This window comes from Podarcis gaigeae, assembly GCF_964106915.1.
Source record: "Podarcis gaigeae genome assembly, chromosome: 8".
NCBI lineage: Eukaryota > Metazoa > Chordata > Lepidosauria > Squamata > Lacertidae > Podarcis > Podarcis gaigeae.
In genome coordinates, this window is record NC_139684.1 from 51,911,743 (window position 1) to 51,929,894 (window position 18,152).

Consider the following 18,152-nt stretch of genomic DNA (forward strand, 5'->3'; position numbering starts at 1 on the left):
TTTTGTTTTTTTTTTAAAAAAGAGCAAGTTTCTAGACCTCAGGGATACACAGATATATTTTAAGGGGTGATGGGAGTATGTGTTCAAGATTCTTAGGCAAGTAGGGGGTTCTCATTGGTCAAAGAGAGAATTCTGTTTTGCTCTTTACAACTCATTATCCCTTCCTTCTCCCCATGTGCCCCCAAACCGATTCTAACTTCTATAATCCTTACTGCTTCCTAATGTGTCATTATGTCCATTTCCTCCCTGTACTGCCAGGATTATATATACCTGGCACTAAAAGCCCAAACCACACCCAGGCAATGCAAAGAGCAGCAGAACAGAGTGCTTTATACCTCACAGATCTGACTTCTCTGTATCAAAGAAGGTAGGATTAGAGCCAATTTGCTTCTGTGTTAAAGATGCTGATAAGTCAGTATCTCATATGTATCTGAAGAAGTGTGCATGCACACGAAAGCTCATACCAAGAACTAACTTAGTTGGTCTTTAAGGTGCTACTGGAAGGATTTTTTTTTGTTTGTTTTGACTATGGCAGACCAACACCTATCTGTAACTATCTCATATGAGATTGTTATGGCAGAGCATCCAAATCAGGGGGGACGGGATGCTGCACTTTACTGATGCACGCATTATTTCCAAAACTTTCATTTGGATTTGTACCAAATTTAGAATATTTTGGAAAAGACAAGACAGACGAAGGGGCAAGGGAGAGATAGACACAATGATGTTCAGGACAGAAGCCTTCTCAGACTACTGTAGGCCATGACCAAAGCTTCCTTTGAATCCTAATTGTCAAGCAAATAGATTCCACAAGATCATGAGAATGACTTTGCAGCAGGGGGAAAGGTTGCTTTGACTTCTTTAACACCAAAATAATGAACAGATCCAATATACATAATCCAATTCTGTACTGATTAATTGTTCAAAACCTTCCCCATTAAAATATGCATATAAATTGAAAATGCTGAAGCTGGTATTTGTGGGCTCAAAGGACTAAGCAAAGACTATTAACCCACATGATTTAGACTGTACTGTTCCCCAAGCAGAGAGCATGAGTGAAGATGCACCCCATCCAAGTGATAGTGAACAGGCAGCTCAAGCAAATGTGTCAAACACACACACAGCTAGATAAAGCCTCTTTTGTATCTACTGGCCAGCATCACCCTTACCTATTCTTGTAGCCGACAAAGGCCTTGATGTTCAGCTCCACTGGAACATCTTTGGGAGGGGTGAGGGGGATTTTAATGCGGCTCGAGAGGTTCTGAAGACTAGGGTGGATCACATGACTCTCACCTTCAAATATTCCTTCAGCAAAGATCAACACCGCTCGGATGATTGTGTCTTAAAGGGGAGAAAAGACCGGACCAATTAGTGGCTTTTCTTTGGCATGGCTTTCAAAATTAAGCAAGGGGGAGGAGGGTACTATAATGTAGATTTAATGGTGCACCATCTTGTGCCAAACTCTGCTGCATAGTTAAAGACAATGAAAGCAATACAGTAACTGACAACTATGAAGGAATCTTATAAAAGTACAATAGGAGCCACTGTTATCGGAATCCTTCATAATTACCCATTATTTTCTCTTCTTTCTCCAATACCTTCCAATCTTTGGGCTTGCAATAAATATACTAGTGCTTAGGTGATGAGGGTGTGTATGACCCAGATATTATTAACCTTCATAAAACAGACACCATATGAACACACTCCCCTTCAGGGTGCGATTCACAGCATCTAAGATTCATTGAAACTCTCCAGTGAGTACCAGAAAGACAGCAATAGCTATTTATTTAGAGTGCTGAGTGATTTTAAACATTCCTCTCCCAAGGCCCGACGAGCTTCTCTAGGATGGGGCAGAAACAATTAAAGGGAACCAAAAGAGAAGCAGGGTCACCTTCTGCCTTTTTAGAGTGCTGCTGTCCAAACATTTGCAGAGAAAAGAAAAAAGCAGGGCTATTCCAAGCCTTATGCCGTATGCCTTATGCCATTTATGCCTTTTACCTTATGGCATATATGCCTTATGCCTTGTGCCTTTTATGCCATGTATTACCCTTTTGCCACCTAGTGCTAACCATATATCTTTGCAATGTGGGATGCCTCCCAAACAATCTTGCTTCTTGCCAAAGAGTAGTTCAGTGTAATAAGGATTCAGAACCCTGTATCTTCGAACACAAAAGGATGCTAAAAGCTTAAAATAGTGAGCATTCTTCAGACCAAGAAGCCCAAATATATGTATATTCCATGCATGGATAGCTGAGAAAGCTTAAAGGCTGAAAAGCTGCTCTTCCATGTATCATGGAGGCCTCCTGCATGCCAATCTGAGAAATGATCCAAACAGAAGGAAACATGCACCTCAGGACTGGAAAGAGCTGAAACAAGAGCTAGAAAGCATAGGTTAACCTATGGAAATAAGCTTTTGGACTAAGCCTTTCTCACCATTGGACGTGGAAATGCATAATTCAACATGAGCAGATTCACTATCTGAGCCCAGATTGACCGAGAGTGCTGTTTGGAGCTGGGTGTTTGCAGGAATCACACCCCTTTGTCCATCCATCTCATTCACTTGGGTGTTTAGTTCCACTTGCTGTAAAACATGATTCCAAATTCAACCATTTCAAAAGCTGGATTATTTGCGAGTGTAATTTCAGAAGTGATCAAACAAAACACATCCAAAACTGGATTACGTGTCCTGGAAAGGCATTGAATTGCAACAGCTTTCATTAGTATTCACAGAATATTTTAGCTATGCTTCTATTTCTTTTACTGAGGCATATAGCTCTGACATCAGGGGTGGATGGTTATTAAAGCTGCCTTCTGAAGTTCCCCAAAGGAAACGTGAACCCAGGAAATGTAAACCCAGTCAATACTACCAAAAGTTGCTGCTTCTGATCTGCTGTTCTGCATCAACAACCCTTGTTTAGATGACCAGAAATTCCACATTTCTTTTTGGTGTTGGAATACTGGTCAATTGACCACCTGTTTATCTGACTGCGGGACACAGGTGGCGCTGTGGGTTAAAGCCTCAGCGCCTAGGACTTGCCGATCGAAAGGTCGGCGGTTCGAATCCCTGCGGCGGGGTGCGCTCCCGCTGCTCGGTCCCAGCGCCTGCCAACCTAGCAGTTCGAAAGCACCTCCGGGTGCAAGTAGATAAATAGGGACCGCTTACCAGCGGGAAGGTAAACGGCGTTTCCGTGTGCGGCTCTGGCTCGCCAGAGCAGCGATGTCACGCTGGCCACGTGACCCGGAAGTGTCTCCGGACAGCGCTGGCCCCTGGCCTCTTGAGTGAGATGGGCGCACAACCCCAGAGTCTGTCAAGACTGGCCCGTACGGGCAGGGGTACCTTTACCTTTACCTTTTTTATCTGACTGCAGACAAATACAGTCATACCATGAATACACTTCAGGTTAGGCAAATTCAGGTTGCACTCCGCGGCGACCCAGAAGTAACGGAGCACGTTACCTCCGGGTTTCGCAGCGCACGCATGTGCAGACCATCAAAATGACATCACGCGCATGCGCAGAAGCGCCGAAACATGACCCGTGCACGCGCAGACGCACGGACACAGGTTACGTTCGCTTCAGGATGCGAATGGGTCTCTGGAACGGATTCCGTTCGCATCCCGAGGTACCACTGTACTCCATGAAGTCACAAATAGCTGCCTGTTTCCCGGTGCATCATGAGGTGCATCATGTGGTCACTGGACAGCAACAGCAAGAATGCCCAGACCCAGGCAGTCATTGATATCCTCTCTCTCTTCTCCACACACCCCAACTCTCCATTAGGAGAAAGCACTCCTGTTCTGCAACTGTCAGCAGAGAGCTTCTTCTGTCATCTCCTCTCCCATTAAGCCATAAAAAACAACTTCTTCTTCTGACCTGACTATAACTGAAGTATCTCTGAATATAGACAAGACCACAGAAAAGTTCACGAGGAAGAATGAAGCAAAAGGACATGAGAGCCATTACAAGGACACAGGTCACCCAGTGTGTGTGGAAGGCAGGACTACTATCATAGTGTTCACTGCATCTGAGGTGGAGAGGAAGGCCTCCACGTGACCTGTAATAATGCTCTGTAATATTTATGGGAGCCACTGAGCACTGTCATTTTCTAGAATATGGCAGGTTTTGTTTATGTAATCATCAAATTCAGGTTTTTACTTTCTAAGAAAATAGTGCTAACATTCTATTAGTTGACAACAACCCTGTTCACATGTAGTGGTAAGCCACAGTTAAAAACAAACAATAGGTTACCCAGAACAACATGTGCTGCTCAAATTGTGCCCACCCTGCTCCATTTTGTGGGGAGACAACAAACCACAGCACTAGTTTAACGTTATGTGCAAATGAGGGTTTGTGATTTGTTTCTGTCCAAACATATGACCATGTTTTACTCTGCACTGAAATGGTAACTCAAGTTTAAACTGCTTATAAATCCCAGTTTAGCACTGGACTTGTGAGGTCTTAATTCACCTCCCTGATCAGCTAAATTTAATCAGTTGTTCTAGATCTTTTATCACTCATTCTCCATTCCCTCTCTACAAAACGGGAAGAACGTCTAAATAAAGTAAGAGGCAGGGTCGTCTCCAATGTTGGAATACAGTAGATGAATAGTCGGTTCTCTTTTAAGTCTTAAGTTGTACCCAACTGCTTGTGCTAGGAATATTCAGGTTTTACTCTGAACTGAGATCAGAATCAGACCCTCCCACTCACACAGTAATACCTTTGTGTTTTCTTCATAATTTCTTAACTCAAGCAGGAGATTTTGTTTCTTTTGACTAAGCTCTCGAATCAGGTCCTGGTCCACACTGGTGTCCATCAGTTTCCCCTTCATCTCTTGGCTAGCTGGCAGGTAGCCTCGCACTGCACAAAAGCAAAGCAAAAATATTTGCCGGGCCACCTAGAGGGGCTCTTGACAGAGAAAAGTTGTCACTACACAAGAACAACTCATTAGAAAAAAAGGCAAACTAAAACCACTCCTTTTGAAGCACAGAGTTAATGGAAGTCAATGTATCAGTCCAAAGAACACCATCATAAAGCAAACCCCTGTTCCAAAAAGGTAGCAGGCTGCAGACTTCATTTCCAACCCATTAACTTCCTGCCCACTGCCACAATCACTCTGCAGTATGACAAGTCCTGGTCCAAGGCCTCCCTCCCACACATGCAGAAAGTGAGAGACTCCAGATAAAGAGCAGAATCAAAGTAAATAACATACAACTGCATGGTATCCCCAAGTATCTTATGTAGAATGCTTGCCTGCATAAACACAACCAGACTGTTAGCTGAATTTAGGTCCCACAGGAAAGTTAATGGTAAGTTAATATGTCCCATTGATTTCAATGGGAGCTAAGTGCAAGTGCATCCAACTTGTGGGGTTTTTTTCTCTCAACGTGCTAAAGCATACAACTTGCAGCTGTGCACCAATGTTCCACAAGGACTCACAGAAAACACAGGGATGAGTGCTTGCATGAAACAGCTGCATGCTGCAAGATCCAGTGTAAATTCTATCCAATTTCATCCCAAGTCCTCTGTATACCCTAAGACTTAGAAAGCCGGTTTTGGCAGGCTAGACAACATATCTGGTTGCTCTGGGAGCAACAAAACATTTCTAACTTAATACAAACAATCACACAGTTCAACTCATATTGGACAAAAGGCCTTAAACCTGCAAAGGGGATTGATGCTCTTACCTTCACCATCAACAGAACAGCAGATTAACTCTGTATTGCCATCCTTTCGATAATCACCCTGCACAATTCCTGCAATTGAGGAAGCAAAATTATCCTTGAAGATGACCTCTCCAGTTCTGTCACTACGTGCATCAACCTGTAACACAAAGCATTCCCCAAGTCAGCATTAAAAGAAAATGAGGGGGTGAATTAACCATGTTAATTCTATCCAGAAGTAAGTCCTACCAGGTATAAATGAGGCTTACTTTCAGGGAGATGTTCATAAGGGTTAGGACTGGAGCCTAAAATTCTTAATATCAAGGCTGCATGACTGCCACAAAACATTGCTTGTAACAAAAGGCCTGAGGATCCCAAGTTTTAATGTATTTTTAAAAACCTCGAATTCACATTGTTATAGAGGAAAGGCTTTTTTTAAATGGGAAATTTCTGTTCAAGACTACATATTTTACAGGGTTTCTAGGTGTACAAAATTTCAATCAGTTCACATCAAAATCACTCCTGAGGGTCATTTGCCCTTCTGCATATGTATTTCAACAACTTTCCTTTTCATAATCTTTAACAAAAAAATAGTCACTTTTTTTGTAGGGGGGAAGCAGCCAAAAGAAAAAAAATCCATTTAAAAATTCTATGAAGATTTGCCTACTACATATTCTAACTGCAGGAGATGATTTATCTAGCTGCAAAATTCCAAACAATGCCAGCAGTATCTTGTAGTGGTCTCTGGATAAGGCCTGGTGACATCTAGCTGGAAAGAAGTACCGTATTTTTCGCTCTATAACACGCACCTGACCATAACACGCACATTGTTTTTAGAGGAGGAAAACAAGGGAAAAAACATTCTGAATGAAACAGTGGATGTATCATTTTTGGGCTTCATGCTGTGGCCACAGACATGTGATCTGATGGTGAATTTGGGATGACCCAATGCAAAGATCCTGAGAATCCCTGTGGATCCATGCTCTGTAACCACGTTTTTGCACCATTGCAGCCCCAGGCAACAGTGGGTGCGTGATTTTTTTGGTGCAGGCTGTAGCCATGGACATGCTATGTGATCTGATGTTGAATTTGGGGTGACCCAATGCAAAGATCCTGAGAATCCCTGTGGATCTATGCTTTTTAACCAAGTTTTTGCACCATTGCAGCCCCATGCAACAGTGGGTGCGTGATTTTGGGGGGGCAGGCTGTAGCCATGGACATGCTATGTGATCTGATGGTGAATTTGGGGTGACCCAATGCAAGGATCCTGAGAATCCCTGTGGATCCATGCTTTTTAACCACATTTTTGCACCATTGCAGCCCCAGGCAACAGTGGGTGCGTGATTTTTGGGGGGCAGGCTGTAGCCATGGACATGCTATGTGCTCTGATGGTGAATTTGGGCTGACCCAATGCAAAGATCCTGAGAATCCCTGTGGATCTATGCTTTTTAACCACGTTTTTGCACCATTGCAGCCCCATGCAACAGTGGGTGCGTGGTTTTGGGGGGGCAGGCTGTAGCCATGGACATGCTATGTGATCTGATGGTGAATTTGGGGTGACCCAATGCAAAGATCCTGAGGATCCATGTGGATCCATGCTTTTTAACCACATTTTTGCACCATTGCAGCCCCAGGCAACAGTGGGTGCGTGATTTTGGGGGGGCAGGCTGTTGCCATGGACATGCTATATGATCTGATGGTGAATTTGGGGTGACCCAATGCAAAGATCCTGAGGATCTATGCTTTGTAACCACATTTTAAGTGGGGAGGGAAGGAAAAACACAGAAGGGACAAGGAGCAGGAGAGGGGTGTGCAGAGAAGCAGCTGGCTAAGAATGCAGGAGAGGGGTAGGGAGGAAAGGAAGGCAAAAGTTTTCCCCCACCCAAGCCAGCCAGCCATCTCTCTCTCTCTCTCTCTCTCTCTCTCTCTCTCTCTCTCTCTCTCCCTCCCTCCCTCCCTCCCTCCCTCCCTTCCCCCCTCTCTCTCCCTCTCCCCCAGCAGCACCGGAGCTTGCCTGGAGGGGAGGGGCTTTCCCTGCTCTTTGTTCCGTTTCAGCAAACACAGCAAGGAAACAGAGAAGGGTGGGCAGTAAGACCCTGAGGCAGAATGCAGGAAAGCAGCCGCTTTCTCTTTTCAAGTTTCGCTTCTCTGTGCAGCGTGCAGCCCCGCGATTTGATTTTTGCTTGATTTTTCGGCTCCAGGGACCACACATTCGCTCTATAACACGCACAGACATTTCCCCTTCCTTTTTAGGAGAAAAAATCTGCGTGTTATAGAGCGAAATTTACGGTATCATACTCGTAAAAGGGAGGGAGAATTGCATAAATGACAACTGTTGCATAAGCTCACCTTCCCGCTGGACCAGCCAGTGATCAGCTCACACACCCCGTCAGAGTTGATATCATATGCATGTATACTCATTGCCTGATTTTTAGACTGGAGGGAGGGGAAAATAAAATTATTAAGTCAACCAAGTTCCTGGGACTAACTTTAAGCTTTTCACACATCTAATGGTGGGGAGAGGCTAATGTAGCATAGCAGCCAAGACCAAGAAAATCCTAGGTTCAAATTTTGCCAACTACCACAAGCTCATTGGGTAGCTCCAGGCAAGCAGCACACATGCGCTCTCCTCCCCACCAACCAGACAGAGTGCTACTATCCTGCCCCACAGAGTTGATGCATGAATGACTGAGGTAACATATATGAAGTGCCTTGAACATTCAGAAAGGACTATACAAATGTACTGATAAATTATATAGCACTTCTCAAGTGTTCAAGTGCTCCATATGCATCATTTCATTCATCCCTGCTGCAACCCTGTGGGGTAAGTCAGAACTGCTATGGTTACACTAATAGATATGCAAAGCTAAACTATTAATGTGTATAAGTTAGATGGTTTGTTTAGTTACTTCACAAGATTTATATACCACTTGATTGTAATAAAAATGTTATAATCCAACATAACATTTTCATGATGAACCTGACAAGCAGGCCTCAATAGCATTCATTCATTGCAACTGGATGCCCCCAAATGCCCCCCCCCCACATTTCTGACTTTACCCCTTCTTGTTTTCAGTGTGATCATACTAACTTTAATTCTCCAGTAGCGGGCTGTCTGATTATAAATGCCAACTGTTCCATTAGAGAGGGCATAGCCAAAATGACTGCTGCACATCGGGGTTAGCGCAGTAACAATCTGGGAAAGGAAGGGAACAGTTTAGCAACACCTGCTACAGCAAAACAGTAAATAGTTGGATAAGCCAAACCACTTCTATCAACCTGATACCCTTCAGCTAAATTTGTAGGATATTGGCGCTATTCACATTCATTAACTATGCTGTTTCAACAAGCCTATCACAGCAAGATACAGTTTACAAATGCCAACAGTACATTCAAAATGCTTTCTGCTAAGGCTAATTCTGCCAGGGGTGGGCAACCTTTTCTTTTCCTGTCAAGAGCCACAGGCCCTCAGAGGTAGGAACATATAGTGAGTCCAACCCCTGGGTCCACCTAGCTCAGCGTTGTTTACACAGACTGACAAAAGCTCTGCAGGATTTCAGGCAGGGGACATTCCCATCACTACCTGGAGATGCCAGGAATAAAATCTGGGACCTTCTATTTGGAAAGCAGTTGCTCTACCACAGAACAACAGCTTCTCCCCATGTAATCTGTTGGAGGCCATATGCCAACTGTATGCAGGGCCCAAGCCAAAAGTGGACAGGGACACTCCATTCCTCACCTGCTCCCCCCTCCTCCTCCCTTTCTCTCAATCTTCCCTCCATCTTTCTCCCTGCCTAGTTGGCTGCTGGAGAAGAGACAGACTGCTCTTGTCTGATGAAACTAGTTCTTGAAACTAGACCACCCGTTTTGTAGTCTGCTGAGTTTGTTCTTTTTTTCAAGCCCCATTTTAAATTGACCGAAAACAGTTGTATTAGAATCAGTGAGGGCCAACCCAGTTGGGCTGCTTCTGAAAGAAAAGGCATATTGAATAAGGATCAGCTGCCAGTGGTTCCTGGGTCAAATCCAGCCCCTCACTCCATCCTGATTACCAAGTGAGATGCAATGACTTGCCTGGGGGAAGGGGTGTGAGAAGAACAGAGCCATGAATATTCCCCCAAAAAGGACAAGATTGTACCAAGCCACTTTGTAGTGCAATGTCTTCCTAGGATGAAAGCTACATATCTAAACTCTCAAAGTAATACCTGCTCAGATCAGGCAAGTTTCCCACTTTGTTAACAGCCTTGGGAGAGGCAACCAATCGAAGTAATGATGGGAATTTCCATCCCAAATCCCTTATTACTTTCCTCAAATAAGACCTCAGGCAAAGCAACTACCTGAAGGAGGTAGCATCAAAGGAGCCTGTTGAGGCAGGAATGATTACCATGGAATAAATAAATAAAATAAGAATCTTAAAACACTTCTCATCTGTTTGAAGAAACTGTTCTAGAGTCAAAAATTGTATGGCCATCTTGTAATACCACATTCACATATTTCTCTTATCTTCCTATTCATATTAAATCCTTTGGCACATTTTTTTTTCCAATTTACTATTTCCCTTTACCTCAGTCTCTGACATTTCTGCCACAATCTCATCTTCTTTAAAAACCCTAATGTCAAAATCCTCAGATCCAACGAGCAGCTAAACAAAAAAAAAAGAACAACAAACATTTAATACATGGTATCACATGCCCACAAGAACCAGTCTCCCTGGCAAACCAACCCAGTCTTAGAAACCCAAGTCCAGAAATCTGAGCCCACTTTCTCTGCAACTTTAAGAGCCTGTGTGTGCTACCTCATTTTACTCACATTTTTACTCTATTTTACTCAAAAGGACTGTCTACTCACATGGCTAATGTAATATGTGAGCTGGGATCTTCTAGATCATAGCTTCAGCAACTTCTTAAAACATTTAGGCTCTGAAATATATCCCTGATCTTGGTTGCAGCAACTTCTGGAAGCGGTCAGCTCAACATGAGGTTCATTACATCCATGAATGAAAATGCAGTGCAAAGTAACTCATGACCAGACTTAAGGTATTTAGAGAACCAATTTCTTGACAGAATTCTTCACTGAGCCTGAACCTTAAGTATTACAACGAATTATTAAAATACATGTCAGATCAGGAATGTCAGTTCTAACTACCAAACTGCACGGCACAGGAATAAGTATAACTTAGTGCATGAAAAATGTGGCTTTAGATTACAAGGATACACTCCCTTTGCCTAGGGAGAGATCAGTGGGGTGCTCTGCCCTCACACGCATGGCTCTTCCAGCAAGTCTGCTTGCATTCCTGCCCTGGGAAGGGGGTAGGCTGGGAAAGTTGTTGAGACACAAAGTTCAAAACATTACCACTAGGGGCACCTCAGCAGGTCACATAAAGCAAGGGCCATAGATGCAAAATCTGCTTCTTCAAGAAAAGATATAAGCAAGTTCCTGCAACACACAAAACAAAACCACTAACCTCTTTCTTTCCATCACCATCAAAGTCACACAGTGCCAGTGAGCGGACATTGTCACCAGTGACCTATAATCAAAAAATTTAAAATGGCAGTGTCTCTACTTATTTAGCCACACACTAATTCTTGTATTAACAGAACAAAAAAAATTCCTTCCAGTAGCACCTTAAAGACCAACTAAGTTAGTTCTTGGTATGAGCTTTCGTGTGCATGCACACTTCTTCAGATACACTGAAACAGAAGTTTCCAGAGCCTTCTATATAGTGAGAAGGTGGGGAGGGGTATTACTCAGAAGGGTGGTGGGAATGGGTGATTGGCAGATAGCTGTGATGAGCCTATTGACGACTCTTAACGACTGCAATAGGTCTTACAGGAAAAAGCAAGGGGTGAGAAGGTGAAAAATGGCTTTGTCATGTATAATGAGATAAGAATCCAAGGTCTTTGTTCAGACCAGGTCTCTCCATGGTTTTAAGTTTGGTGATAAGTTGCAATTCAGCAGCTTCTCTTTCCAGTCTATTTCTGAAATTCCTTTGTAGTAAAACAGCTACTTTGAGATCTTATATAGAATGTCCTGGGAGATTGAAGTGTTCTCCTACTGGTTTCTCTGTCTTGTGATTCCAGATGTCCAATTTATGTCCGTTTATTCTTTGGCGTAAGGTCTGGCCTGTTTGTCCAATATAGAGAGCTGAAGGACACTGTTGGCATTTGATGGCATACACAATGTTAGACGATGAGCAATTAAATAGTTCCGAGATGGTATGTGTGATGTTGTTGGGGCCAGTAATGGTGTTGTCCGGGTGTATGTGGCAGCAAAGTTGGCATCTGGGTTTATTGCAGGCTCTGGTGCCAGTGTCCGTGTTAGGTCTGGTTGTAGTATTATTGTGGGTTAGGAGTTGTTTAAGATTGGGTGGCTGTCTGTAGGAAATGAAAGGTCTTCCTCCCAGAGCTTGAGAAAGAGAACTGTCATTGTCCAGGAGAGGTTGTAGATCTCTGATGATGCGTTGTACTGTTTTAACTTGGGAGCTGTATGTGATGACTAGAGGTGTTCTGTTATTTTCTTTTTTGGGTCTGTCTTGCAGCAAGTTCTCTCTGGGTATCAGTCTGGCTCTGTTGATCTGTTGTCTAACTTCATCTGCTGGGTATTTTAGTTCTAAAAAGGTTTGCTGTAGATCTCTTAGGTGAGAGTCTCTGTCTGTAGAATTGGAACAGATGCGGCTGTAACGTAGTGCCTGGCTATATACAATGGACTGTTTGGTATGTTTGGGATGGTAGCTAGAGGCATGTAGATATGTTTGTCGGTCAGTTGGTTTACGGTATAAGGTGGTGTCTATGCGCCCATCCTGTATTTTTATAGTAGTGTCCAAAAAATGCATTTCTTGCATAGACTGATTCATTGTTAGGTTGATTGTGGGGTGAAAATCATTGAATTTCTGGTGGAAGGTGTCCAGGTTCTGTTGACCATGTGTCCAGATGATAAAAATATCATCAATGTATCGCAGGTACAAGAGAGGTTTGAGTGGATAGGAGTTTAGGAAACGTTCTAAATCTGCCATGAAGATGTTGGCATACTGTGGGGCCATGCGGGTGCCCATTGCTGTGCCGCTGATCTGAAGGAACAGGTCATCACCGAATTTGAAGTTGTATTAACAGAACATTTTTAATGCTGCTAGCTAGTATCTTGGACTGAGTAAGGGTTGAACATCCAGCAACAGTGTCTCTGCCCAGTGCAAGTACAGTGGTACCTTGGGTTACAGATGCTTCAGCTTACAGACTCCGCTAACCCAGAAATAGTACCTCGGGTTAAGAACTTGGCTTCAGGATGAGAACAGAAATCGCACAGCAGCAGCATGGCAGCAGCGGGAGGCCCCATTAGCTAAAGTGGTGCTTCAGGTTAAGAACAGTTTCAGGTTAAGAACAGACCTCCAGAACTAATTAAGTTCTTAACCCGAGGTACCATTGTATAGGCAAAGTCTTCCTCCCCAAAAGGGCTATAGGCAGAACTTCCCTTTATTATACACAGCTACATACTCCAAGATACAGACAAAAGAGGTATTTAATCTCCACAAACCCCTTTTTTCCCTCCCTCCCCCCCTCTCTCTCCCACACACACACACACACACATACACAGAGATTAACAGCCACAGAGACTCCCCTCTCCCACATTTCAACCAGCTAATTTTCATGAGCACTAAGATGCATGGTGAAGTTTCCAGTAGTCTCTAGTAGCTATTCTTGGGAGGGAGTGGAGAGAGTATAAAGAGCCCACTGTCAGTGTCTCTACTTCATGGGTAGGCAAACTAAGGCCCGGGGGATGGATCTGGCCCAATCGCCCTCTAAATCCGGCCCGCGGACGGTCCAGGAATCAGCGTGTTTTTACAATGAGTAGAATGTGTGCTTTTATTTAAAATGCATCTCTGGGTTATTTGTGGGGCAATGGAATTTATTCATTTATTTTTTTCAGACTATAGTCCGCCCCGCCCCCCAGGTCTGAGGGACAGTGTACCAGTCCCCTGCTGAAAAAGTTTGCTGACCCCTGCTCTACTTGGCCAGGTGAAAGTAGCTAAGATGCATAATAAGGGAGAGTGGGCCACTTGGGGGGAGAGGCTGGTGAAAAGCCCCAATGGGCTGGAAAAGAAGCCGCTAATGGAAAGGAGCTGCCATCTCCGTGCACAGGTTCACTTACTGACTGGGCTGAGCTGGGCTAAGGCCACTCCCCCTCAGAGAGGCCTTCAGTTCCACCAGAGGCAGTTTTAGGGTAGTGTGACTGGTTTGGCCACACTGGATGCTGTGTTGCATTAAGTGAAATATAAATATTGTCCAATACCAAAAACATAAAACTGCCCTCACCGTCCAGAAAAGGTCTTTTCCTTCATGATTAAAACCTTGCAAGGAACAGTTCCCACCAATAATAGCAAGAGGTGAAGAAATATCTCCTAAGGTTCCAAGCACTATCGTGTTTGCTCCATCAGGTACCTTCAAAGAAAAAAATATAGAAATATAGTAACTCTGCCCCCTCTGCAAACAATGCACAGAGAAGCATATTATGTAAACGAGAATGTTCAGAACCAGGCAATTTCAGGTTTCAAAAGAAAACAGTAAAATCTATGTTATATTAAATGATACATGGTAAAAAGGGAATCTTTAGGTACTGCAGCCTTAAAAGTGACTGTGAGTGACCATGTCATGCCCATGTTCTTGGGCTTAAACTCTCTGACTCCAGAGTGACAGCACAGCAATCCCAATTAAACTGTGTTTCAGAGGATTCCTAGGATCCCTTTGAAGTTTTTAGAGGGTTCCTAAGACAGACAATCAGTAATAGTGGACATTCTTCCCTGAAAACCTTATGCCCATAGCGACTAATATTAGTTTTCAATGTACAACTACAGGGAGTGTACTGGATGTGTTGGGTGTGCGCTCAGTTCACACAGAGCAGCAGTGAGGCCCAAAAGGCCAGCCTAGTGTTTTCTTTGAGTGTATGCCTTAGATCAATGGTAGGGGAACATTTCTGGGGACCACGTACTAGTGGTGGGCAGAGCAAAAGGCAAGAAGCAGGCAGAAGAGGTACAACTCTTACCTTTGTATTGTGGGAACATCCCAGCCACACAAGAGGCTTCTACACACAGCTTCCTCCATCCAGGCAAGCAAGAGGCATTGTAAAGGTTCAATAACACATTCCAGCCAAAAATACTTAAAGGCGCAGCTCAGGACTAGTTAAGAGTGTGACCTTGAGAGAGTCTTAAGGGCTGGAGGGTCACAACTGGCCCCTGGGACTGAAATTACTTACTCCTGCCTTAACAATGTCTCCACAGTCTGTGCAACAAGTTGGAGTTTCTCAGCATACAAGTCAATGTGCAAAGTGTAGCCCAAAGACTGATTAAGTTTGAAAAACACTGGTCCAGTCCCACTGCATTCTATGAATAAATTCAAGTATTCAAACTGCTTAAACACTGCGGGCGGGAGGGCAGGGGGGAAAAGGACAAACAAGAGGAATTAACTTACCCCTGCATAAAACAAGTCAGCATTGTTGTGCACATCATATGCCAACAAACTGGTCCGTGTGCCAATGAGAAGGGAATCGCAGCCAAGGTCGGGGTTCAGCTGTCCTGCAGTTAAACAGCTAACTGCCTCATTAATGTTCAGAAGAGAAATATCAGCATCCTGGGCACTGGGCACTAAACGGTTTGCACCAATACGCTGGCCACGTGCATGAGGATTGTGAATAAAAACCTGGGGGTGGGGAGACAGAAATTTGAAAACAGTAAACAATGGTGTTGTTTTTTCATGATGCAGGAAGAGCCCCTCTGGATCAGACCAAAGGCCTGTCTAGTCCAACATTCTGTTTTCCACAAATGCCAAGCAGATACACTGATGGGAAGCCCACATTCACGGAAATGAGGCAATAGCCCTCTCCAGCTGTTATTCCCCAGCAAGTGGCATTCAGAGACATACCTGGAAACAGCTTACAGACATCATTAGTTAATGGCAAAAATAAGGCACTCTAAATGTGCTCAGAGGTACCCACATCTTATAGAGTCACTTCATTGGGGACAGAAATAACCCCAATAAAAAGTTCCTTCTTCAAAACTGAACTCCCTTCCTAGCATCTCTGGGGCAGGGATAGGGAACACGTGGTCCTCCAGATGCTGTTAAGACTCCATCAGTCTCAAGCAGAGTGGTCAGTTGTTTGGGACGGAAGCTGTAGTTCAGCAGTATCTGAAAGATACCTCTAGCATACATCTCTGTAAATGAATGTACATGAACACCAAGGCACAATAGTACATATCCTTAACACATTTGGCAAATTACGGCTGCTAAGGTGCATTTTGAAGTGCTTGGCAATTATGCTTTGGGGATGCATCTTTAACCTAAACAACATAAGATATCGTTGGTTTTTAAATCAGGGCCACACAGGTGATTGCCAAGTAAATAAAAACAGCAGCACCAGGGAGACCTTGACAACGTGTAGCAGTTAAAAGAGATGGCATTCCTAAGTGATCTGTGGGATGATGTCAAGGCACTGTAGAGTAGTGGTTATACAGTGCTGGTCTAAGACTGGGGAGAAGCAGTTTCAATTCTCTCACTTGGCATGCTGATCACTGGCAAAGACTACTGTTAGTGATTTCACAGCACTTCCAGAACAGGGGCGTAATAGCATACAACAGGTTGTTGAGAATTACAAATGGGATGCTGGCAACAGGTCTTTTTTCCTTACTGGATTTTGTTCAGAAAGGATAAACCCAAAATAATTAGAGGGTTGCGGGGGAGGGGGAATGACAAGGATGTTTTGGGAAGGAACATAATTCAGTGGTAAAGCATCTATCTGACGTGCATGCAAAAAAGCCCAGATTCAACCCCAGGCATCTATAGGTAGGGAAAAGGAACACTTCTGCTGGAAACCGAGAGTGACTGCCACTCAGCAGATACAAGACTGAGTTAGATGGACACAAAAGGTCTGACTCACATAAGACTGCGTCCCACGTTCCTTTGTGGACACTATAAAATAAATATAGAAAGGTATGCTTTTAAGCACCGATCCCTTAATAAACACTTGCCTGGAAGCCCAGGGACTCTAAATTTCATGACCTTAAAGCTACCCCCACACTTGAAAAGGGATAAGCCAGCCCTGCTGCTTTTGGGACTCTCTTGCTCATCCTGCTGCGTGAGGCTCATGACTTCTGCCTCTGGCCCAAGTCCTGCCCACGGCCACCTAACAGGGTTGTTGCAGGAGGAAAATGGAAGGGAGGAATTGCATTCTGCCTTGCATTCCTCGAAACTGCACACACAGGATACACATATATCAAGTACACGCTTTGCATTTTCTTCTGTGAAACAGCCGCGGGGCGGGGTGGGCGTTTTTGCAGAATATGCGCCCACTTCACAGGCTTTCCAAAGGAAAAGGGCCATCCGAAACGGAGGAGTCTCGGCCGGGGGAAGTTAAGCCCCGCAGCCCGCACCACCCACCAGGCGGGGGGCGCCGGTCCTCGCGTTACCTTGCCGGCCTGCGTGGCCGCCGTCAGACACGGGTGGGTGCCGTCGTACTTGCCCACCGCCACCATGCGCGGCAGGATCTTGTGGTTCAGCTTGAGCGTGAAGACGGGCACCAGCATGGCGGCAGCGAAGGTAGGCCGAGCCGACCCAGACAAGAAGAGGGACCGCAGCTAACGCCGCCGCTGACAGGCCCGGTCGCGCTTGGCCGTAGCGTCACGACGGCGACGTGGCGGCCATGTTGGGCCGTTGCTATGGAAACGGCGGTCGCGAACGAGAAGGGTGTGGGCGAGGCCCAGCTAACTCGTGGGTGGGGAGCGGGGCGCGCCTGGGCAGAAGGGCGAGGAGTTGGGGCTCCTCCTGCCGAGATCACAAAACCCTTATGTTAATCCATGGCGTCATCGCATATGGAATACCGTTTGCGGCCTCGAAAAGGATGTTGTTCACAAGTGACGCTGACACCAAACCCCACACGTACACTAAGTAGAAAAATAGAAGCGTTGCCGCCGCACCACATGCACCGTCCCCACACCGTCCCCCTTTCCTTCCCAACCTAATACTGCATGCAACACTAAATGTCTCACAACAAATGTAGCTGATCTGTAGAAAACACAACTTGGGGGGGAAAGAGAGACAGTGCGAGAATTTTTGAAAGCTATGAAAGCTTTAATAAAAAATATTTTTAGAAAATAAAAAAGGATATTAGTTATTGTGAAACTGGGAAAGCCTCAGAAAAGGGCAATCAAAATACCGGTAATCGGGGGAACGGGTGGGGGTAGAGCAACTTTCCTGTAATGGAAGTTAGAAGCGTTGAGGACTTTATAGTTTAAAAGCCGAACAAGAAGTGAGACAGTAGGAGTTTATGATGCATGGGCTGGAGAAAGAGGACAGATAAAAGTCTTTCTCCCAGCAGTAGAGATCCTGGACATCCAATGAGGAGGAAGCATAGGAAATTCAAGACAGAGAAAAAGTACTTTTTCACACAGCACATAGTTAATACAGTGGTACCTCGGGTTACATACGCTTCAGGTTACATACGCTTCAGGTTACAG

The 18,152-nt window shown here is 44.6% G+C and overlaps 1 protein-coding gene across 1 annotated transcript in view; it reads right to left on the reverse strand.

Moving 5' to 3' along the window:
• BBS2 (Bardet-Biedl syndrome 2) overlaps positions 1–17,425 on the reverse strand; it is a 27,243-nt gene extending 9,818 nt beyond the window's left edge. The window contains exons 1-11 of the mRNA XM_083749905.1: positions 17,106–17,425; positions 15,115–15,342; positions 13,963–14,088; positions 11,121–11,183; positions 10,221–10,298; positions 8,751–8,855; positions 8,009–8,095; positions 5,684–5,819; positions 4,717–4,856; positions 2,434–2,581; positions 1,170–1,341 (exon numbers count right to left, since the gene is read on the reverse strand). Coding sequence (XP_083606031.1) covers positions 1,170–1,341; positions 2,434–2,581; positions 4,717–4,856; positions 5,684–5,819; positions 8,009–8,095; positions 8,751–8,855; positions 10,221–10,298; positions 11,121–11,183; positions 13,963–14,088; positions 15,115–15,342; positions 17,106–17,222 — 1,400 coding nt within the window. The 5' untranslated portion in view covers positions 17,223–17,425. The remainder of the gene's footprint in view (positions 1–1,169; positions 1,342–2,433; positions 2,582–4,716; positions 4,857–5,683; positions 5,820–8,008; positions 8,096–8,750; positions 8,856–10,220; positions 10,299–11,120; positions 11,184–13,962; positions 14,089–15,114; positions 15,343–17,105) is intronic.
• Between the last annotated feature and the right edge of the window lie 727 nt (positions 17,426–18,152).